The 24,234-nt window shown below is 23.4% G+C and overlaps 3 protein-coding genes across 5 annotated transcripts; 2 read left to right on the top strand and 1 right to left on the bottom strand.

The window, feature by feature from the left end:
* The first annotated feature begins 30 nt into the window (after window positions 1-30).
* LOC122512702 (gametogenetin-binding protein 2-like) lies at window positions 31-13,765 on the top strand. The gene is made up of 10 exons (XM_043628714.1): window positions 31-491; window positions 897-1,087; window positions 3,591-3,734; window positions 4,507-4,719; window positions 5,227-5,430; window positions 7,947-8,115; window positions 8,313-8,477; window positions 8,863-8,943; window positions 9,031-9,903; window positions 13,180-13,765. Exons 1-10 carry the CDS (start codon window positions 402-404, stop codon window positions 13,348-13,350), a joined length of 2,301 nt encoding a protein of 766 aa, XP_043484649.1. The 5' UTR covers window positions 31-401; the 3' UTR covers window positions 13,351-13,765.
* A 1,557-nt stretch (window positions 13,766-15,322) lies between these two features.
* LOC122512701 (3-oxoacyl-[acyl-carrier-protein] synthase, mitochondrial) lies at window positions 15,323-18,007 on the bottom strand. The gene is made up of 3 exons (XM_043628713.1): window positions 17,602-18,007; window positions 16,749-17,129; window positions 15,323-16,256 (listed from the first exon to the last, which is right to left on the bottom strand). Exons 1-3 carry the CDS (start codon window positions 17,795-17,797, stop codon window positions 15,511-15,513), a joined length of 1,323 nt encoding a protein of 440 aa, XP_043484648.1. The 5' UTR covers window positions 17,798-18,007; the 3' UTR covers window positions 15,323-15,510.
* A 369-nt stretch (window positions 18,008-18,376) lies between these two features.
* LOC122512700 lies at window positions 18,377-23,880 on the top strand. Of its 3 annotated transcripts, none has more exons than XM_043628710.1 (5): window positions 18,377-18,437; window positions 18,829-18,984; window positions 19,184-19,364; window positions 19,727-19,964; window positions 22,946-23,880. In XM_043628710.1, the coding sequence occupies exons 1-5, from the start codon at window positions 18,392-18,394 to the stop codon at window positions 23,651-23,653; spliced, it is 1,329 nt and encodes a 442-aa protein (XP_043484645.1). In that variant the 5' UTR covers window positions 18,377-18,391; the 3' UTR covers window positions 23,654-23,880. The 3 variants fall into 3 exon arrangements, with proteins under 3 accessions (XP_043484645.1, XP_043484647.1, XP_043484646.1); XM_043628711.1 differs by having other exon boundaries at window positions 18,434-18,575; XM_043628712.1 differs by lacking the exon at window positions 18,829-18,984.
* Window positions 23,881-24,234: the final 354 nt, after the last annotated feature.

Here is a 24,234-nt window from a genome sequence, read left to right as displayed (position 1 = left end):
AGAGAGAAGAAGGGATGGGTAGAGGGGAATTATTTCCATCGGGGCGGAAGTGAAAGAATCAAAGAACGGAAAAGAACAACTCGAAACTCCTTGCAAATGGCAGACTAGTGACATTATTATATTCATTTTTCTCATTTTGAAAAGAAGAGAAATAGTGTGTTTTTTTTTACAAATAATAAATAAATAAAAAACCCGTGTTTCTTTTAATCGAGATAGAAAAATACTCTTCCCCCCCTCTCCTATCGCGGCTTAATTTTCATTATATATATATGTATACATATATATAGTGATCTGAAAGTTGAAAATTCTTTCGCCAACAGAGTTTTTCTTTAATAAAAAAAATCAGTGCGCAAAAAAATTAGTGCATTTTCGAAACAAAAGAAAAAAAAAGTGTCGTGATAATGGCAAAATTAGTGGATATTTGGCATGGTGATAGTCCAACTGAATTGAAACGACGTCAAATGCCATTGGATATCGATGAAAATTTAACGGTAAAAAAAAAAATTTTTTCTATTTTTTTTTTGGGTGAAAAAAGAAAAATTGAATGCTATTTCTTTTTGCGAAGGGATAAAATTTAATGTTTTACTTTATAATTAACTTTATAGATAATTACGTAATCAAATTATATGCCAATGTTCGTGTTTTGTAAACCTAACCTAAAAAATTTTCGTTTTCTTTTTTTGAATTTGTTTTATTTCGTTTTACTGTAGTGTATAGACTCTGGAATTTTTGAAAAAAATCGGAGAATAAAATATTAATATTCATTTGTTAAATGATAAAGTAATGAATAATAGAGAGAGAGAAAATTTGATTTTCAATGACGCCTTTTTCTTTTTTTTTGCGGCGAAAATCTAAACGATAATTTTTCTTTTTTTTTGGGGGGGGTTTTTTTGCAGTTAATTATGGATGCTAATGGTTTGGGAGCAATTTGTGATAGTCCACTTGTACGTGGCAAGGAACTCGAGGATTTTACGAGAAAATTAAATACACTCACGAAAGAGGAATTAAAATCTTCGTTTGAGGTGACGTGTAAGGATTTCTTGTCAATTCTGGGACAAACAATTCCTTGCGTTGGTTGCAGAAAAAGGTGATTAATAATTATTTCGTTGTTCTTTTTTTTATTATTCGAATATTATTCCAAATATTTAAATTTTTCCTGCATTGTTATTAATAACTCCTTTGTTTTTTTTTACTCTTTTTTCGATTGTTTTCTTTTTTGTTATTTGTTTTACACACTTTGTTGTTGTTATTATTATTGTACTTTAATCAGTATTTTTCTAGTTTTAATTTTTTTTTTCTTTTTCCTTTATTTTTATTTAATTACTTTTATCTACTAATAACTATTTATTTTTTTATTTTTATTTATTTAATACTATAACAAAACTATTCTCAAAAATTATTGTCTCAAATTCTTTAAAACGATTTAATTATTTTCAAAAATATTCGAAATTCAATTATTTTCAATATTTAGTATTTTCATCAAATTTCGCAAAATAATTCAATTATTTAAAAAAGAATTGATAAAATTCTAAGCAAAAATTCAATTATTTTCATAAATAATAAAATTCATCTCAGAATTTCAATTATTTTTAATGCTATTTTAAATTAATTAATCGAAAAATTCAATTATTTTCACAAATAAAGTTTTCCACAAGAATTTAATTATTGAAAATGAAATTTGCAGAATATTTATTATATTTCAAAAAAATTAATTTTTTAAAGTAATGTTTATAAAATTCTTCTGAAGAATTCAATTATTTTCAAAAATTATTAAAATTCTTCGCAGAAATTCAATTATTTTTAAAATTTAATAAAATCTTCAAATAAATTCAATTATTTTCAAAAATTATCAAATTTTTTATTAGTAATTCAATTCAATTATAAATACATATAAAAATCTTTCGTTAAATTCTTTACAGGAATTCAATTATTTTCAAAAAATATTAGAATTCTTCAAAGAAATTCAATAATTTTCTAATATTTTAATAAAATTTTTCAAAAGAAATCAATTATTTAATTTTTATTAAATTTTTTTGAAATAATTCAATTATTCTTTTAGATTTTCATAAAAATTTTTCAAAAAAATCAATTATTTGACAAAATTAATAAAATTCTTCACATGAATTCAATTATTTGCCACCAAAAATAATAAAATTCATCGAAAGAATTTAAATATTTTCAAAAGCTAGAATTCAATTTATTTTCAAAAGTTAGTAAAATTCTTTACAGGAATTCAATTATTTTTAAAAATTAGTAAAACTTTTTACAGAAATACAATTATTTTCAAAAATTTGTAAAAATATTTACAGGAATTTTTCACAGGAATTCAATTATTTTCATAAATAACAATATTCATCACAAGAATTCAATTGTTTTTAAAAATAATAAATTTATACTTGGAAATTCAATTATTTTTAAAAATTCTAATAAAATCTTTTGCAAGAATTCAATTATTTTCATAAATAATAAAATTCTTTTTAGGAATTTAATTATTTTCAAAAAAAAAAAAAAAAATTTGTAAAGTGTCTAGAACGAATTTATTTTGGTCGATAAGTTTAATTTTTTTATAGCTACTTTTTTACTCCTTTTTTAGTTTGAAAGCTACTTTTTACTACTTTTTTAAAATTAATTATTATCGAGTGCGAAGTCTGATATTTATTTAATAATTTTCTTTTATTTATTTACTTTTACTTACTTATAACTATTTATTTCTTTAATTTTATTTATTTATAGAAAAAAATTTTTCAATTCATTTATTTTTCTACTTTTAGTTATTTACATTTTTTAATATTTCCAGTTTTCTTTATTTACTTATTTATATGACAGTTTATTATAATTTTTGTTAAAATTATTTTTTTATTACTGAATTAAAAAATTAATTATTTAATAATTTAATTGTCTATTAGTTTTATTTGTTGATTTCATTATTTTTTAATTTTATTATTCGTTAATTTTATTGTTAATTAGTTTAATTATTCATCTATTTAATTGTATATTTATTTCATTATTCAATTATTTTTAGAATCATTTATTGATTTAATTACTTAATAATTAAGGCGCGCCATAATTAATTAATTAAATTATTTATCTGATTAATTTTATATTAATTTTACTATTCAATTATTTATTGAACTAGTTATTGATTTAATTACTTATTAATTCAATTAATTAATTTAATTACTTGTTAATTCAATTAATTAATTTAATTACTTGTTAAATTAATTAGTTATTATTTAATAATTTAATTATTTGCAAATTGTAATAAATATATCTATCATAATAAATCATTATTTTCAATTATAAAAAAACACTAATTATAGAATTTCTAAAAGTTGTATTTATTTATTAATAATTAATATTGCTATTAATTAATAGTATTTTTTAAAATTATTTTTATTATTATTTTGTTTTATTTTTGTTATTATTATTATTATTTTTTGTTTTTTTATTATTATTTTTATTATTAATTAATAAAGTCTAATATTTGTTTGTTGAGACATTTTTTTTCTCTTCATTGAAATTAATAATTGAATTTATTTTGCCAACGTGTGAAATGGTTGGAATTAAATTTCTTTTTCTTAAATTTGCAGTGCGGAAAGATTGTTCTTCGATCTGTTGGAAGCGGGACATCCGGTTTTAGATCCATTAATGTTCACGACAGAATATATATTAACCTTAAAAGATGAAGTTCTCGAATCGCCCCAAATGCTTTGCACAATTTTACACAAACACAGGTGAGCAATAATTAAAATCTTTTCTTCTTTATGTTTCTTTCTCTATTTTTTTTTTTTTTGCAAGAAAATTGCATTTTTTACTCTTTTATTTTTTGGGAATTTTTTTTTTTTTGATTTTTCAGTTATTGCAAAATTTTTAATTTCATTAAATTGCTATTAAAATGTTAAATTTATTTTTATTGTTGAATTGCATTTTTTTATGTTGAAAAATTTTTAATTTTTTATAAAAACTAAATTTTTTCTTAAATTTTTTTAATGAAAATTCTCTTTTGAAAATTCATTTAGTTTTAATTTTCATTCAGTTTTAATTTTCATTTAGTTTTTATTTTCATTTTGTTTTCATTTTATTCAGTTTTAATTTTCATTTTCATTTAGTTTTCATTTTCATTTAGTTTTAATTTTTATTTGGTTTTAGTTTTAATTTAGTTTCAACTTTAATTTAATTTTAATTTTCATTCAGTTTTTATTTTATTTCAGTTTTAATTTTCATTTAGTTTTAGTTTTCATTTAGTTTCAACTTTAATTTAGTTGTAATTTTCATTTAGTTTTAATTTTCATTTTGTTTTAATTTTCATTTAATTTTCATTTAGTTTTAATTTTCATTTAGTTTTATTTTTCATTTAGTTTTGATTTTAATTTAGTCTTAATTTTCATTTAGCTTTGATTTTAATTTAGTTTCTATTTAAATGTAGTTTTAATTTTAATTTACTTTTCAATTCTTAATTCAGTGCAATTTGAATCTAATTTTTTCCGGTTTTGTTTTCCAATTTAGCGCTCGTTTGAGTTCATTTGTGGAAAAACAAACGAGGAGCAAAAAATCGCACAGATGCGCGTTACATACACTGGAAGTGCAACGAATGAGGCCACCTCCTAATGCATGTAGAGAGGTCTGGGAATGCATGAAACAACCGTGTCGTCAGGAAATCACTCTAATCGAGAGCGAACGTTTGGACGCGACTCTCGAAACTTACCTCAGGAAACACAGGTTCGAAGAAAAGAAAAAATCCTCCAAAATTTATACTAATTATCATTTTTTACCAATTAAACTTTTTTTTTTCTCTGTCTTATTATTAAAACCACTCGGACGTTCAAGAATTTAGTATAAAACTTTTACACTTTTTCAAACTAACGACAATTTTTTATACTAATAATTTAATAAAATTTTCTTCATAATAATTTAAAGATACTAATAAATTTTTTTAAGCTTTTTTAAAAAAGCAAAATCAACAAAGAAAACATCTTTGTTTTCAAAGATCTTTTGTTTTTCAGAATAAAAAAGCAATTCTTTGTTGATTTTGCTTTTTTTCTAATATTAAAATTTTTCATTCTTAATTTTCTGCTAATAATTTAAAAAATAGAAATAATTCTTCTGAATTCTGTTTTCGTTTTTGAAAAATTTGTTTTCTTCTAATAATATAATTTTTTCTAGTAAATTTTCAAATAATAATTTTTTCTGATTTTTTTTTTTTTTTTTTTTTTTTTGTCTTTACAGATTTTGTTCGGAATGTCGTACAAAAGTTTTATTAGCCTCGTCCCTATTGATGACGGATGCGGATCCATCCAAGGAAAAAGGATTCGTTCCCACATTATACGCGGGAATAAAACGTTGCACTGCCGAAAGTCACGTTCACTTGCCAATAAATACCGAATATATTCACACAATTATTGGCCGAGCTCAACCGGAAATTATAGGAAGGTGAGAAAACAAAAACTGTTTATTTTTTTCATTTTTATTTTAATTGTTCTTTCATTTTTTATATTTTACCTATTTTTTCATTTTTATTTCAATTATTCTTTCATTTTTTATATTTTACTTATTATTTCATTTTTATTTTAATTATTCTTTCATTTTACTATTTTTCTTATTTTTTCCTTTTTATTTTATTAAATTCTTTCATTTTTTTATACTAGCAAATGATACGCGCGGAATTATTTTAAAATTTTGAATAAAATTCCTTCAAAAAAATTCAATTATTTTCAAAAATTCAAATAAAATTCTTCGAAACAATTCAATTATTTTTATGAATATTGTAAAATCCTCGGCAAGAATTTAATTATTTTCAAGAAAAGAAAATTCTTCGCAAGAATTAAAATATTTTCATAAATAAGAAAATTCTTCGCAAGAATTAAAATATTTTCATAAATAATAAAATCTTTCGGAGGAATTCAATTATTTTCAATACAATTTGAATTAAATTTCTTCGAAAGAATAGAATTATTTTTAAAAATATTATTTAAATTCAATTATTTTCAATACAATTTTAATAAAATTTCAATTATTTTAATTGTAAATATTAAAATTCTTCTGAGAAATTCAATTATTTTCAGATACAATTTTAATTATGTTTTCTAGAAAAAAATTCAATTATATTCAAGATAATTTTATTAAAATTTCTCTAACAGGTTGAATTATTTTTGAAAATTGTAATAAAATTTTTCTAAACAATTCAATTGTTCTCAAAAATGTTTAATAAAATTTTTTGTAAATTTCAATTATTTTCAAAAATTTCACTTAAAATTACTTTTAAAAAAATTACATTATTTTCACGAAATTTAATTAAATTCTTCAAAAAAGAAAAAATGTAATTTTTTTACAAAAACTCTAATAAAATTGTTTAAAAGAATTTAATTTTCTATGAATAATTTTAATAGAATTTAATAGGAAAATCGTTAATTGCAATTAATAATAAACACGATTATTTTAAAAACTGAAAAGAAATTCTTCTTAAAATTCAATTATTTTCAAAACTTTCATGAAAAATTATTAAAAGAAACTTCATTATTTTCAAGAATATTGAATAATAAATTTTTCAAAACAATTTAATTATTTTAAAGAATTTTATAAAAAATTTACCAAAAACAATTGAATTTTTTGCGAAGCTTTTCTTCATTTTCTTCTATTATTTTTTGACGAATTTTATCAAAATTTTCCAAAATTAATTGAATTCTATCAAAGAATTTTATTATTTTTGAAAATAATTGAATTTTGTCGAAGAGATTTTACTATTTCCAGAAAATAATTGAATTTTTGTCGAAGAATTTTATTATTTACGAAAATAATAGAATTATTGAGAAGATTTAAATTATTTTTATTTTTGTTTCTGTTTTATCAAAAGTTTCCAAAAATTTTAATTTTCGGGAATGATTTTTGTTATTTACGAAAATAATTGAATTTTCAACAAAGAATTTCATTATTTAGGAAAATAATTGAATTTTTGCCAATATTTTAATTATTTTTTTCTATTATTTTCGATGATTGTTATGGAAATTTTCCAAAAATAATTGAATTCTTTGGAAGAATTTAAAAAAAAATGTTTAAAAGTAATTTAATTTTCCCTTTGGAATTCAATTAAAATTGTATTTAAAATAATTGAATTTCAGCGAAAATTCCATTACTTTTAAAAATAATTGAATTTTATTAAAAGTCTTTTAAATAATTGAACTGCTGTGAAAAATTCAATTATTTTTTAAAATAATTGAATTTTCTCGGAGAATTTTTACAAGATTTTTAAAAAGAAATTAAAATTTTCAAAGAAATCAATTAAAATTGTATTGAAATCAAGTGAAATCCTGATAAGAATTTTATTATTTATATAAAAATAATTGAATTTTTACGAAGATTTTTATTATTTATAAAATGACTTTTTGCAAAGAATTTTATTACAAATATTGAAAATAATTGAATTCTTAATAAAATTCAATTACTTTCGAAATTTTCAGTAAAAATTATTTTAAAAAAACTTCACTATTTTCATGAATATTGAATAATAAATTCTTCAAAACAATTTAATTATTTTAAACAATTTTAATAAAAATATTGCCAAGAATTAAATTATTTTCAATACAATTTTAATTACATTTTCTCGAAAGAATTCAATTATTGAAAAAAATGTTGATAAAATTCTTGAAATTGAATTTAATTATTTTTAGATTTTTTGATAAATACTTTAGAAGAATTCAATGATTTTTTAATAGATCGACAATTTAATTATTTCGGAAAATAATTGATTTCTTGAATAGAATTTTATTAAAACCTTTTTAAAAAAAATTGAATCCCTGCAAAAAAATGTATTATTTCTAAAAATAATTGAATTTTTGCAAAATTGAAAAAAATAAGTGAATTTTTGAGAAGAATTTTATTAAAATTGTATTTAAAATAATTGAATTACTAATAATTGAATTTCTAATAATTATTATTTCCATTATTTTTAGGGAACGTCATGCGAAGACTTTGGAAATAGCTCAGGAGGAAGTTGTTACTTGTTTAGGAATTTGCGTGGCAGAAAGATTACTAAAAATTTATCGACGCCTCAAGGAAGCTGAGACTATTTGTAAAGTTCTCGCTGCTGTTGCCGTTGAAGCGCTCTCCAGAAATTTCGAGGTAGGCTTTTTATTTATTTATTGCTTCTTCTTTTCTCTTTTCACATCAACAAAAAAAAAAAAAAAATCTTAATTTCGACCTAAAAATTTATTTCTTCTTTTTAAAGTTTTTTTCGCTAGTATTTATTTATTAATCAATATTTTCATTTTATTTAGATTCATTATTCATAATAATATTTGATTTATTTAATTTAACAGATGGCTGTCGAGGCCAAGCAAGGAGTAACAAAACTTGAACTTCTCTACGAGGAATTAACGAGAAAAGAAATAGCGAAGCAACAAAGACAGGAAAAATTAAGGCTGAAACGAAAAAAAAAGAAGGAACGTCGCTTTGAGGCTGAAGAAAAGGAAAATACATGCGAAGTGCGTATTTTTTCCATCAATCGTTTTCTTTTTTCATTAATTATGTATCTTTTTCTTTAGTTTTTTAATTATTTTTCGCCTTTTTATTTTTATTATTTTTTACCTTTTTCTTTCTTTTTTTTTACTATTTTTCCTTTTTTATTTTTATCATTTTTTACCGTTTTCTATATTTTTTCATTATTTTTTGCCTTTTCTTATTTTTATTATTTTTTTACCTTTTTCTTTATTTTTTAAAATTTTTTCGTTAATCTTTTTCTTTTTCAGTATGTAGATACTTTTTTCATTTTTTTTTTATATTTAATAAATGCAAAAAGAGGAGAAATAAATTTTATTTTATTTCCTAGAGGCAAAAGGACAAAAAGAATAATAAAATTTCTATTTTCAGTGCTCAAGTGAACGCTCAAGTAAAGAAACCTGCACTTGCTCAGATTTAAAACCCGTTACACAGAGTATGGATAGGAACAAGGTATTTAAACCAATATCTTTTTAACAATTAAAGAAAAAATTAATTTTTTATTCTTAAATCACAAATATGTTTTTCTTTTTTTTTTAGTTACAAGTTCTGGATCCAAAAAATAAAGGACCACCAACCTGTAAATGTCCCGATTGCCTAAAAAAGTCAAGCACCGAAAAGACACAAAACTCGAATCCAAAAAAATCTCTAGCTAATAGTAATAATAATAATAATAGTAGTAGTAGTAATAATAACAACAACAACAATAATAATAATAATGTTTCCAATAAAAAGCACGAGAAGGACTCAACGAAAAAAAAGACGTCCGGTAATAAAATGAAAAAGAATAAGTCAGAGGCAAGAAAAACAAACAATGAATCATCATCAATGAAAATTGTTAATGAGAAAAAGGAATTAAAATTAAATTCCACGCTTATTAGTAATGATAATGATAAAAAATTACGAGTACAAATTGAGCAGGAAGAAAGTGTTAATGTTGTTAATGTTGAAGATAAGAAAGTGATATTTGAAGAAGAGGAAGAAGAGGAGGAGGAAGAGGGAGAAGAAGAGGAAGAAGAAGAAGAAGAAGAAGGAGTCGTAGAAGTAAATCAGTGGAATTTACCCGAAAATTCTGTTGATGATTTAACCAATGTATGGTTGGATCGACCAAATAATATGTGGACCGAAATGAAGGAGCATATTATTGCAAAAATGACTGATAGAAATTGTCGTTCATCAAGTGAACATTCATCGCGTGATCGTGGTTATTCATCGGAAAATTATGTGAGCAGTGGCTCATTTTCATGCACACCTGAGGGCTCCGATGTTGCCTGCATCGATGCACTTTGTAATCACGATGAAAATTGTGGCAATCGTTTGTCAGAGAAATTATTGTCGAGCAACAATGTTCATTCAAATTCATCATTGCGAATTCATCGATGCGAGGGACCGACACTCATGCAAATGCTGGAGGTAAGAAACTTCTTTTATTTACATTACAAATTTTCCCTTATCTTTTATTTTTCCTCACTTTTTCCCAATGTTCATTAAAAATATTTACTTGAGGGTTGCCACAAGTCAGGGAAATCAGGGAAAAGTACTGGAAAAAATTCAAGTTTTAGAATTTATAAGAAAAATTCTGAATTTTTGTGTATTTTTTCTTTTTTGTTTGCCTCACAAACTATGAAATTGACAAGAATTTTTTGTAAATAATACAATTCTTCTCCGAAATTAAATTATTTTCAAAAAAAATTTAATAAATTTCTTGGCAAAATTTCAATTATTTTCAAAAATTTTCCTCATTTCAATTATTTTTAATATCTATTTTAATAAAATTTTCCAAAAGAATTCAATTATTTAAGCGAAATTTTAATAAAAATTTCCCAGAAATTCAATTACTTTCCAATTTTTTATTTTCTTCGCACCAATTCAATTATTTTTAATTTTTAATAATGAAGTTTATCGAAAGAATTCAAATTTATTCAAAGAATAGAAAAAAATAGTTCTGAGAAATTCAATTATTTCGAAAAATTTAAATAAAATTCTTCTAAAAATTCTATTATTTAAAAAAATTTTGACAAAACTCGTTACAAGATTTAGTTAATAAAATTGCAATTTTAAATTTTCCTATTCAATTCAATTATTTTCAATACAATTCTTCTTAAGAATTCAATTATTTTCACAAATAATACATTTTTTTCATCGGAATTCAATTATTTGAAAAAAATTTGAATATAAAAGTCTTCGTAAGAAATCAATCATTTTCATAAATAATAAAGTTTTTCTCGAGAATTCAATTATTTCAATAATTTTGAAATAAAATTCTTTATAAATTTGAAGAATTCAATTTTTTTTTCAAAAATAAAACTTATCACAAGAATTCAATTATTTAAAACAAATTTAATAAAAATGTAAATAATTGAATTTCCAAAAAGAAAATTATTTTTAAAAATAATTGAATTTCCAATGAATAAATTTATTACCTTTAAAAATAATTGAATTTTCAGGAATAATTTTGTTATTTATCTTTAACAATTAAATTCTTTGGAAGAATTATTTATACGTAAATAATTGAATTTTTGGGAAGAATTTTATTATAATCTAAAAGAATAATTGAATTATTTAAAAAAAAAATTTAATTAAAATTGTATTTAAAATAATTGATTTCTTTCGAAGAATTTTATTAAAATATTTGAAAATAATTGAATTCTTGTGAAAAATTTTAATATTTTTGTAATAATTAAATTTCTCTAGCAGTTCCTGTAAAATTGCATTAAAAATAATTGAAATCCTGTAATAAATTTCTTTTTTTTTTATGAAAATAATTTCAATTTTCAAATAATTAAAAACCTTTTTAAAATTTAATTAGTATTTCTGAATACATTTCTAAATTTTTAGTTAAAAATACTTGAAAAATTACAATTATATTTGAAAATAATTTTTAAAAGAGAAAAAATAAAATTCTTTAAAATAAAAAAATTTATTTCAATGAAATTTGACAGAATTTTTAATTTTGTTACAATTTTTTATGTAAATTATTTTTCGAGAATTTTAGTATTTTTAAAAAAGTTTTCTTCAATAAATGTCAATTAAAAAATCTTTTGAAATTGAATTATTTTAAAAAATTCCCACTGTATAAGGCTTCTAAATTTAATTATTTTCTAAAACTTTAACTAAAATTCTTTTTTTCATCAATTTTTATTAGGAAATTCTACCAAAATTCAATTATTTAAACACTAAAAAGTAAATAATTAATTATTTGTAAAAACTGAATTTTTACAAAAAGTTTTATCACAATTCTCGAAAATAATTTAATTGTTACGAAGAATGTTAATAAAAAATTTAAAAATTGTAATTGAATTCTTCCAGAAATTTAATTAAAAGTAATTGAAATCTTGCGGAAAATATTGTAATATCTATAAAAATAATTAAATTCTTCTAAATTGATTTTATTGAAATTTTTCTAAATAATTAAATTTCTGCCATAAATTATATAATATGAAAAATAATTGATCTTTTAATAAATAATCTTTGTTTTTCTTTCTTATTCTTAAAAATAATTGAATTCTTGGGAAGAACTTTATTAAAGTCTAAAAGAATAATTGAATTATTTCAAAAAAAAAATTAATTAAAATTGAAATTTAAAATAGGTAATTCATTTCTATCGAACAATTTTATTAAAATATTTAAAAATAATTGAATTCCTGTGAAAAATTCCAATATTTTTGTTAATAATTGAATTTTTCTAAAGAATTTTAAGAAAACCTTTTTTTTAATAATTGATTTTTTCGGGGAATTGAAATTTATTTTTTAAGAATATTTACTTTTTTCGATTAATTTTTGTAAAATTGTATTAAAAATAATTGAAATCCTGCCATGAATTTTATTTTTTATAAAAATAATTGAACAGTTGATAAGAATTTGATTAAAATTTTCAATTAATAATTGAATTCCAGAGAAGAATTTTATTATTTATGAGAATAATTGAATTATTGCGAAAAATTTTATTAAAATGTTTAAAAAGAATTGAATTTCTGTGAAAAATGTTGATATTTTTGATAATAATTGAATTCTTCATAACAATTTTATAAATATTGTTTTAAATAAAATTTTTTCGAAATATAATAAATATTATAAAAATTTTATTTTAAATAATTGAATTCTTGTGGAAAACTTTTTTTGTAAAAATAATTGAATTTTTCGATTAATTAATTTAAAATAGTATTAAAAATAATTGTAATTCTTCGATGAGTTTTATTATTTATGAAAATAATTAAATATTTGCTTAGAATTTTTATTTTTTTAAATAATTGAATTTCTATGAAAAATGTTATTATTAGTGAAAGTAATTGAATTTTGGATGAATTTTATCAATTTTTGTTTTAAATAATTTAATTCTTTTGCTCAATTTTGAATATTTTCTGAAAATAATTGAATCGTTTTAAAGAAGTTGAAACTATAATTTTTCAGAAGTTTTTTTATTTTCTGCGCATGTTAAAAGTACACATAAAGCTATTGCGCATGCCCAGAGACGCAGAACTCTTCTGCGCATGTTTAAAGTACACACAAAGCTATTGCGCATGCCCAGAACTTTTCTGCGCATGTGCAAAGAGTTCCCATCATCTTCTATCCTTCTCTTTCTCATATAAAGTCGTTTTTTCCTAATATAACCAAAAAAAAATAGTTTTTTTCCCAATATAAATAGAAAATTAACGTCCTTTCCTTTTTTTTTATTTCTCAAAATAAAAGGACTCGAATTCAGAGGACGAGGGAACCGAGAGTTACATACCAATGGAGGATGTGATGGAATTCCAGTCGAAAATATCGCAAATTCTCGAAAAGAGACAGGAGCTTCGTGAGAAACTGAAAAATAGTTTTGAAATGCTGTGCAATCATCGTAAACCTTTCATTCCTCATTGATTTTTTTTTCTTTTTACAAAAAAAGTAACGCAAAGCAGCTAACTTTTTTTTTTAAATCGATAAAATTGACTTTTTTTCCATTGAGAATTTTTTTTTTTAATTATTTTAGTTTTGTTTTTTCTTTTCTATTTTTTTTAATAAAAAAAAATTTAGGTTTTTACTAGTTTTTTAAAATCTTTTTTTAAATCTACATGTTTTTTTTTTTTAATATTTTTTTAGTTACTTTTTTGGAGAATTTGTGCTATATAAGAGAATTTAATAAAAAAAAAAAAAAAATGCACGATTAATCACGCATATGAAAAAAAAAAATAAATATCATCGTTGTAATAAAAAAAAAATAGTCATTTTATTGAAAAACAGAAACAAATTTAATATAAAAAAAAGTAATAATAAATGTTGCATTCCAGTGTAAAGTATCTTTTCGTTTTTTTGAATTGATTCTTGAACAATTTCTTTTCTTAGTATTTTTTTTTCTTCTTCTCTTTTTTACAATTTTCACTTTTTTATTGAACAAAACTAAAAAAAAAGACAAAAAAAAAAAAAAATTATGCGTACAAATTTTTTTTTTTTAATTTTAATCACAAATGATTTTTTAACACTAAGATTATGACGGGAAAGAGAATTTTACATTTTTTTTGTCCTGGATTTATTTATAGTTTTTTTTGAAACTATTTTTTTCACTTTTTGAAATGCTTCTATTGCCCCCGTATTAGTATATATACATTCTTTTGTGTTACTTTTACCCCGTGAGTTTGATTAATTTTTTTTTAAATAAAAGTCCGTCGATTTCTTTTTTTAAATAAATGGATTTCTTACATTTTTACGTACCTTGTGAAAAAATTACATTTGTACTGTCTTTCCTTTATTGTCGTACGTATGTTTTATATATATAAATATAAATATTATATATTATATACATAGTAAATGAACAAAAATTAATTACGATTTTTCTTTCAAATTCCCCTTGTTTACTCCTACATTTTTTTTTTTTTAATGGAATGTTAAAGTCGATGCGAATTTTTTAATTTAAATTCTGTAAAAATTGCATATTGACTTTGACATAACCTAATATTTATAGCTCGACTCGTATTTTTGTTTAATAAGGTAGTTCAAGTTGGGTGGGGGAAATCCAATATGGCTGACATCAGCTGATTTACCGGAGGACAAACAATGCATTGAATTCAATGGGACAAATCAGTTTTTTAACCATAACTTTTTAAATATTCATTTTTGAACCATAGTGTAATGGAAAATTATTCTTTATTTATCGAAATCTATTTTTTAAAACAATAAAATTAAATTTTTTGGTTTTATTGTTTTAAAAAATAGATTTCGATAAATAAAGAATAATTTTCCATTACACTATGGTTCAAAAATGAATATTTAAAAAGTTATGGTTAAAAAACTGATTTGTCCCATTGAATTCAATGCATTGATTGTCCTCCGGTAAATCAGCTGATGTCAGCCATATTGAATTTCCCCCACCCAACTTGGACTACCTTATTGGGGATTTAAAATTGCTATGCGATACTAGCGGTCATGAAGTGAATTAAAAAAAATGGCCGCCATGGGTGTACATTGTCAGATTGTCATTACGGTTATTACCATTAAAAGATTTTAATTATTAAACAAATCTAGTCCAGTGTCAATGTCAACATTTTTTTTCTTTAGAATTGTTATGAGTTTAAATATATTTGTTAATAGTTATTTGATACTTGTGTTGTCGTTCTGTATCAACTTATTTGTCTGTATTCATAACAACGAGAGAATTTTGTGTCTCTTGACTGATGATAAAATTAATATCTTACGGTTTGCACAGAAGTTTGTCAACCGGACTGCAAATTATGTTTATATTCCTGACAACAAGTCTAAAAACTTGTTGGGTTGCAAATTATGTTTATATTCCTGACAACAAGTCTGGGAACGCGAAACTTTATTAGAAAAGTTTTTGGTCAGAAAGGTACATTAATAATTATAATAAAAATATTGCAGTATTTTATTTACAATATAACATGGTACATAAAAAATATTTTACAAGTAACATTTTTTTCCTATTTTACAATATACATATACACATAGTGTAAACTAGAAGTAAACTCCGATTTTTCTTTATAAGAAAAAGTAAAGTTTACTTATTATCGAACATAACCTACAAAGCCTTCATTCGCGGAATTCTGCTAAGCAGAGACAGGCGTTTGTACCGCCGAAGCCAAAGGCATTTTTTAAAGCGATCCTCCTCTCGGTGATTGGCCACTCCTTAGGAACATTAGGCACAAAATTCAATGGCGTACTCTCAGCGTCTAAATCGTGTAAATTTATTGTAGGCGGTATAATTCCCTCTTTTAACGCTAAAATTGTGAAGGCAGCCTCTAAATTACCCGCGGCACCCAATAAATGACCGTGCGCACCTTTTGTACTTGAGACAAAGACATTGGATGTATGCTCGCCAAATAGTGCTTCAATTGAGCGCAATTCAATTGTATCGCCCAGTGGCGTTGATGTAGCGTGTGCATTGACATATGTCACATCTGTTTTCTCACAACCAGCGTCTTTTAGTGCTCTATCCATTGCCAATAAGGCGCCACTGCCATCTTCACTAGGCGCTGTCAAGTGGGCCGCATCACCTGAGAGACCATAACCTAAAATTTCGCCGTAAATTTTGGCATTTCTTTGAAGAGCGTGATTTAGTTCCTCAATGACGAGGATTGATGAACCTTCGCCCATGACGAAACCATCACGGCTACGATCGAATGGTCTTGATGCCTCGTGTGGAAAATCATTACGTGACGTACTTAGGGCACGTAGACGGCAGAATGCTGCAATTGCCAATGGTGAAATACATGATTCGGCACCACCGCAGAGCATCACATTTGTCTCGCCACCTCGTACAAAACGAAAAGCGTCACCTGGAAGCAGTGGAAAATTTCTTTTTTTCGGATTCGTCGTTGAACTAGGTTATCAATTTAGAATATTCTGAATACTTTAAGATAATTCAAAGCAACTCTAGATAATTCAGAGTAATTCAAAATAATTCAGAGTAATTCAAGTTCAAGATAATTTATAGTAATTCAAGATAATTCAAAGTAGTTCAGAGTAATTCAAGATAATTTAAAGTAATTCAAGATAATTCAGGATATTTCAACACAAGTGTACACCATAATTCACGAGTTGTCCATTTGCCAACAATTCTTTACCTTCTTTAAAAAAAAAGAATTTTCAACCAATAAATTAAATTTCTTCAAAAAAGAAATAATATACATTCGTGTATGGAAACCTAGATTTCTTTTTATCATTTTTATTATCTTTTTGCTTTCTATCATTAAAAAAGTATCGATAAAAAGCAAAAAGAATAAAATATACCTTCTCATATGATGAAAATGTATAAAAATTTCATTTACCGATGGAATGAGCACCAGTTGCACATGCCGTTGAAACGCAATGATTTGGCCCGCGAAATCCATATTTTATGCTAATTTGACCAGCTGCCATATTTGGCAATATTCTTGGCACAAAATATGGACTAACTTTACTGTAACTGTTTTTCAATGTCTCATACATTGTACAAACATCAACGAGATCAATCATTCCAACGCCAACGGCAACGCCTGTATCTTGTCGATCATTTTCATTGTCAGGTCGCCAATTTGCATCAATTAATGCCTCTTCAGCTGCAATTAATGCGTACGCCGTCGCTCTACACATTGTTCGTAGTTCACTTTTTGTAAATTTCGCCTCTAAATTTAATTCACCGGGTTTATCACCCTTTGGAACGATGGCACCTAAAAAAGTCAATAATTATTATTATTAAATAGAAATCAGAAAATTTTTTTTTCTTAATTTACAGATATGTTGATTTAACTATTTTTTTTAAATTTTTAACTAGAAAAACATTTTTAATCTCTGCCTTTTATTCTGTTACCGAAAGGTCAATAAATACATTCATGTTCGAGGAACGTTCGTAAAACGTTTAATGTCTGACAAATTAAAATTTTAAAAACGTTTAATGTTCTAGAAACATTTTTAGAATAGTAAATGTTTTTAAAACGTTAATTTGGAAGATATTAAACTTTTTAGGAATGTTCGTCAATGAAAATTCGTCAGAAAATAAAAATTGCTACACCCATACATTGAAGTCATGTATATATAGAACCAAAAAAATAATAAATAATCCAACTAATAACAAAATATAATGAATATATTAAAGAATTAAATAAAACAAGGGAAATTAGGAGAAATATATAAAAATCAAACCAATTTTGCATGGAAGTTTCTCGTAATCTGGACCCTCGAGTTTTACAACACCGGATTTACCGGCAAGTAATGATTTCCATGATGTCTCGATCCCACAACCAAGAGGAGAGACAATGCCCATTCCAGTGATAACGACTCTTCTACGTGATCTCATTTGATTCGATAGTTTCCGTGTTATTTCAAAAAATTTACCCATTTTTTCCCTTATTTTTTTTCTTTTCTTTTGAGGTTATGTGACAAAAAACACACTTGATGATTTAAAAAATCAGAAAAATAAACAGAAGTGTCATTTTCCGATTCGTGTCAATGGTGTCAATATAGTAAAAAAAGAAAAAAAAATGTTTTCTTTTGTGAGTTATTCAAACGTTAGAAACACGATTTTTGTAAACATTTCGGAGATTTTTTTGGCGACATCTTGGTTCAGGGTGCGGTAACTGCGTTCAAGTAAAGCGGAAACAATGCAACCCGACGCCATGTGAATCGTACTTTATGCTCTCTTGACCTGGTCTGAAGGTACGGTCACAGCTCTGCTGCCTGCCTGCCTGCCTGCGCAGGCAGCCGGGAAATTCGTGAAATTGTCCACACCACAATTTTCCGCTGGCGCGACTGCAATAAAATTACCGCCAAATTTGAATTTGAATAAAATTAAAAATTATTATTTAATGTTTATTATTAATAAAAATGAATATTAAAAACTTAGAAATACCGCAATATTACTATTTTAATGGATGATTCGTTATCGTAGTGAAAATAATTCCTCATTATTTTATATAAATATATCATATATATCATGAGGTATCCTAACCTTAAAAGTTATAACCAAGTGTCGCATGTTGGTAAGTGCACGCATATCATAATATTATTATTAATTATTTTTATATAATTATAACTTCATATATTAAGTATATATTAAAGTAATGTAATTAAAGCTACTACGGAAAACTAGTGATTAGACACCACAAGTACAGTTCAAAGTATGTTTACGACTTTTCCACTAACATTTTTACTTCAAGATCAAATAATTCACAAATTAATATTAATTATTAAAATATATAATCAAATTAAATTATAATTTATTTATATTTAAATTTAATAATATTATTTCAACATAATTCACAATCACATAATTAATTTTATACATCTGATAATGGATTTTATTTTATTATATATTCTCATGTTTCTATTCTCTTTTCTCAATGGCAAATTTTATTTTTATTTATCTTTTAGCAATGGATAATATAGAAGTAAATTACTGTAACTCAAGCGATTCATCTTCATCAGATAATGAAAATAATATTTTATTAGCGATGTTATGTCTTTTGCGTCGAAAAAAAAAAAGAAGGTTTCGCGTACATCCTCTGTGGAAGAGTAGAGAAATAAAGGGTAATATTGACAAAGCTATTTTAAAATTCAAAGATTAATTCACACATATTAATGTTAATTTTAATGTCTACACTTATTAGAAGTAATAAAAAATTGTTTTCTATTTTTAAACTTGAATCTTACTGTCATTATTGGTTTTAGACTATTTATATTTTTTATGAATAAAAAAAAATTTGTTACAATTTATTTAATTTTTCAGGATTACACAATAATCTAATAGCTGAATTGGCAATTGTGGACGAATTGTTATTCAGATCTTACACTAGGATGAGCGTTGTAGAATATGAAAACCTTCTACAGGAAGTTGGTCCTTCTTTAGTGAGTTTTCCGACTCGCAAGGACATCATTAATCCGTCCACGAAATTAATGTTGACATTAAGGTTATTTAAATCAAATTATTTTATTTTTTATATATGCATTTATGCATAAAAACGACCTACCTCATTAGTTTAATTTTTAGAGTTTACAAATTTTTAAAAAATGGTTCAAATTTTTTTTATACCTAGCGGGCACACTTCTCTTTTTCATAACTTCAAGTTATCGTTTTGAGTAGATGTCAACATTTTAATGCCTTTTAGTTATCGTGTGCCCCTTGGGTACTTTTAAAACAAATGGAACGGGATTCAGTTTAAATGATACATTCACCTCAACTTTATCGTAATTGTTTTTAGCATTTTTTAATTAGAATATATAACTTTCCGTATTTTCCACCTACAGGAGTTTAACTTATGCTTACTTTTAGATTTTTAGCCACTGGTGAAACCTTTTCTTCGCTGCATATGCAATTTAGAATGGGGAAGTCAACAGTCCAGAGTATTATTTATAATACTTTAGACGTAATTTGGACAAAATTGCAGCCAAAAGTAATGCCAGTTCCTAAATCAAATGCAGAATGGAAGAAAATTTGCAAGGGTTTTGAAGACCAATGGCAATTTCCTCATTGCTGGGGAGCAATGGATGGAAAGCACATTGTAATGCAGGTAATTTTTTTGGAACACAGTTATATTAGTATTTCAAATTTTTAATTAAGGTGGTTTATCCAACAGAATGCAGAATCCTATAAAAATAACTAATTGACATTTTAATAATTAAAATATTATTATTATTAATATTATTTTCTACAAAAAGAAAAAAAATTCTCTATAACGTTATCGTTCATATTTTCGAAGAAGCACACCGTTTTGAAAAAATGCTTATTTTCTTAAAATAAAGTCATAATAGAAAATATATATTTCTTTGTGAAAAATACTATTTATAAAAATATTTTAATTATTCAGATATTGATCAGGGTGGCCACCGGACCTTGAAACCTTGAAAACCGTGAATTGGACGTGAATTTTTTTAAAAACCTTGAATTTTAGTATTATATATATTATTAAAACTAAAAAAAAATTTTTTTGACCATTTTTAAAATTTTATTTTTTGATCAGGGAATTCAGGGAAAAATCAGGGATTTTTATTTAAGTAACTGGAAAAAATTGAATTTTTCAAAAGTTACAAATGATTGCAGAAATTCAATTATTTTCAAAAGTAATAAAATTCTTCGCAGAAATTCAATTATGTTCAAAAATTTTAAAAAATTCTCATAAAAATTCAATTATTTTTAAAAATAATAAAATTCTTCTCCAAATTTCAATTATTTCCAAAAATTTTAATAAAATTCTTTGCAAAATTTCAATTTTTTTCAAAAAATTTATCTCAATTCAATGATTTTCAATATCTACAGTTTTAATAACATTTTTCAAAAGAATTGAATTATTTAAAAAAAATTTTTGATAAAATTCTAAGCAAACTTTTCGCAATAATTCAATTATTTTCATAAATAATAACTTTTTGTACAAAAATTAAATTATTTTCATGAATAATAAAACTCATAATAGAATTTCAATTATTTTTAATACAATTTTAATAGAATTCCTCGAAAAATTTAATTATTCTTGAAAATTTTATTAAAATATCTAGATAAAATTCAAATTTCTTAATAAAATTCTCTATGATAATTTAGTTTCGAAAAACATTCATTTATTTAATAAATTATTTATTTTTGTACTTAAATAATTGAATTCTTGTATAATTTTCCAAAAAAAATTGATTTGAAAATAAATATTAGTTAAAATTTTAAATAATAATTGAATATTAAAAGCATTAAAGCATGAATTTTTAAAAATACATAATTGAATTCTTTCGATGAATTTTAACAAAATTTTTGAAAATAGTGACATTTTCCGAAGAATTTACTTAAAATTGTATTAAAAATAATTGAAATACTGTGAAGAAATTTATTAATTTATAAAAGTAATTGAATTCTTGCAATGAATTTTTTCAAATTTTTTTTAAATAATTGAAATAATGTAAAGAATCTTATTATTTATGAAAATAATTGAATTCCTGCATCGAATTTTATTACATTTTTTTAAATAATTGAATTCTTTTGAGAACTTTTATTAAAAAAGTAAATTGTGAAAATATTTGAATTTCAACGAAGAATTTCATTATATTCTTGAAATGTAATTAAATTCTTACAAAAAAATTAAGAGAATAATTCTATTTTTCTAGGAATTCAATTTAAATAGTATTATAATTAATTGAAATCCTTAGAAAAATTTTATAATTTATGAAAATAATGGAATTCTTACAATGAATTTTATCAATTTTTTTTTAAATAATTGAATTCACGTGAAAAATTTTATTACTTGTAAAAATAATTGAATTTATGCAAGGAATTTTATTACATTTTATTTAAATAATTATATTCTTTTGAAAACTTGTATTAAAAATGTAAATTTTGAAAATTTTTGAATTTCAGCGAAGAATTTCGTTATTTGTAAAATGTACACAATTTAATTCTTGCAAAAAATTTTTGAAGATAATTTTATTTTTCGAGAAATTTATTTAAAATTTAATTAAAAATAATTGAAACCATGTGAAGAATTTTATTATTCATGAAAATAATTGATTTCTTGCAATGAATTTTGATTAAAATTTTTGTAAATAATTTAATTTTTTTTCTGAAAAATTTTATGGAAATTAAAATTTTTATAAAATCACTCCGAGTCGAAGACCCGGAGTGATTTATATCTTCATGTTTTATAATAATATTCTTATAAGAATATTCTTTATGGTCAGGGAGAAAGTGAAAATTTTGTCTGGAAATCAGGAAAAAATAAAATTAAATATTTGTGTCAACCCTGAACTTTTAAAAATATATACGATTGATTGTTCAGAATCGTTAGAAAAGCCTATAAAAATTCGGCAATAAAAAGTAATAAAAAATGTGGAAATAGTTGTATTTTTTCAGTATTACTATAGTAAGATTTGAACCACCAAAAAAACCTTGAAAATTTCCTAAAAACCTTGAAAAAACCGGGAAATAGACGTGAATTTTATTCTCGAGTTTTGGTGGCCACCCTGTTGATTAATTAATCTTGCTGCAATCTAATTTTATTTTATAGGATATTATTAACTAACTAGCAAAAAATACGCGTCTATATTCTTCGAAAGAATTTAATTATTTTCTATATTTTAATAAAATTCCTTGAATAAATTATATTATTTTAAAACAATTTGAATTATTTTAGAAACTTTAAAAAATTTATGTTCAAAAATTGTAATTCCTTTGAAAATTTTCAATTAAAATTATTAAAGAAACTCTATTATTTAGAAATTCAAAGAAATTCGCCCAAAGGAGTTAATGAGGATTTTAAAAAATTTTAATAAAATTCTTTGCGAGAATTTAATTATATTCATGAATAAATAAAATTGTTTGAAGGAATTTATTCTCAGATTTTTTTAAAAGAATTCAATGAATTCTATACCTTCATTAATTTAAAATTTAAAAATATTGAAAAGAAAAATTATTTAAAAAGTTAAGAAACAAAAAATAAAAAACAACTAACTTTAAACTGCAAATAGATTACCAGAACACAACGATAATTAATATAAATTAAATCCAAATTTATAGGCCCAACCACACAGTGGTTCTACCAACTTCAATTACAAAAAGCAGCATAGTTTGAATTTATTGGCTGTTTGTGACGCCTATTATAAATTTATAATAGTTGACATTGGAGGAAGGGGCAGGGAAAGTGATGGCGGAGTTCTGCAAAAAAGCAACTTTGGAAAACAATTATTTAATAAACAATTAAAAATTCCACACCCTTCTAAATTATACCCTGGAGGACCAATGTTGCCGTATTTTTGTGTGGCTGATGAAGCTTTTCCTCTACATGTTAATATTATGCGTCCATTTCCCGGTCGATCAACTGGTCGGATGCCTAATGAGCAGCGGATATTTAATTACAGGTTAAGCAGGGCAAGAAGAACCATTGAGAATACATTTGGCATTATGGCATCTCAATGGAGAATATTTCGCCAACCTATTAATGCCAGAGAAGATAATATTAAAAAAATCGTTCTCGCTGCTACCTGTCTTCACAATTACCTTCGACAAGAAGAGTTACAGTATGCTGAAGACGAAAGGCATTATTGCCCAAGAAATCTTGTGGAACAGATGGGGAACGGACAAGAAATAGACGCCTTTTCTCCTTTTCAACATAATTTTGTCCAAAACTTAAGTGCCATTCGTGTTAGAAAACTTTTAATGGATTATTTTTTAAATCGAGGAAGTGTGCCATGGCAACAGGAAAGAGTTGACGAAGGAATGTTCTGAATAATATTTTGTATTATTTTGTTTTTGATTTTTTTAGAATTTTGTTCGATAAACAAAAAAACAATAATGTTTTGCTTTGTCACCAACAGTTATAAAAAATTAAAATGTATATATTTTATAATATACGAAAAATGTGTATAGTAATGATTTTCTTACAAATTCTATATCAATAAATTATTTGTAATATGTATTGTCCTGCAGTACAATAAATTATTTTGTTTAATGAATTGTTTTTCTTTTAATTAAATTCATTTTAATAACAATCAAGATTCACGGTAGAGAATCTCAGCAAAATAAAAAACAAAAACCGCGATATATGTTCTCAAAATTCTGTTAAGTTTTTTTTAATAATTTTAATGGGAAATTTTAAAAGTAATTAAAATTTATGATCAATTTCTTTTACATTTCTCTAAAATAATACGATTTATTAAAGGAAATTTATTAAAATATAGAAAATAATTAAAGTCTTACAAAAAATGTCTTTCATTTCATTTATTGAATGTAAACGATTTTGTTAATAATTGAATTCCTCAGAACAATTTTATTCTTTATAAAAATAGATTAATTTTTGCGATTCATTT

Source organism: Leptopilina heterotoma, unplaced genomic scaffold, assembly GCF_015476425.1.
Source record: "Leptopilina heterotoma isolate Lh14 unplaced genomic scaffold, ASM1547642v1 Lhet_123, whole genome shotgun sequence".
Classification (NCBI taxonomy): domain Eukaryota; kingdom Metazoa; phylum Arthropoda; class Insecta; order Hymenoptera; family Figitidae; genus Leptopilina; species Leptopilina heterotoma.
The sequence above is the reverse complement of the archived record's forward strand: the minus strand, read 5'-3'. Positions and strand labels throughout refer to the sequence as shown.

Bases quoted from the DNA above. Each gene is read 5' to 3' on its own strand.
- LOC122512702 (XM_043628714.1), top strand. From the start codon at position 402: ATGGCAAAATTAGTGGATATTTGGCATGGTGATAGTCCAACTGAATTG. The intron at 1,088-3,590 runs GTGATTAATAAT...TTAAATTTGCAG, and splicing joins TGCGTTGGTTGCAGAAAAAG to TGCGGAAAGATTGTTCTTCG. The intron at 8,116-8,312 runs GTAGGCTTTTTA...TTAATTTAACAG, and splicing joins CGCTCTCCAGAAATTTCGAG to ATGGCTGTCGAGGCCAAGCA.
- LOC122512701 (XM_043628713.1), bottom strand. From the start codon at position 17,797: ATGGGTAAATTTTTTGAAATAACACGGAAACTATCGAATCAAATGAGA. The intron at 17,130-17,601 runs GTTTGATTTTTA...TGACTTTTTTAG, and splicing joins GAAACTTCCATGCAAAATTG to GTGCCATCGTTCCAAAGGGT. The intron at 16,257-16,748 runs GTAAATGAAATT...CACTGCTTCCAG, and splicing joins AACTGGTGCTCATTCCATCG to GTGACGCTTTTCGTTTTGTA.
- LOC122512700 (XM_043628710.1), top strand. From the start codon at position 18,392: ATGAGGTATCCTAACCTTAAAAGTTATAACCAAGTGTCGCATGTTG. The intron at 18,438-18,828 runs GTAAGTGCACGC...TTTATCTTTTAG, and splicing joins TAACCAAGTGTCGCATGTTG to CAATGGATAATATAGAAGTA. The intron at 18,985-19,183 runs GTAATATTGACA...TTAATTTTTCAG, and splicing joins GAAGAGTAGAGAAATAAAGG to GATTACACAATAATCTAATA.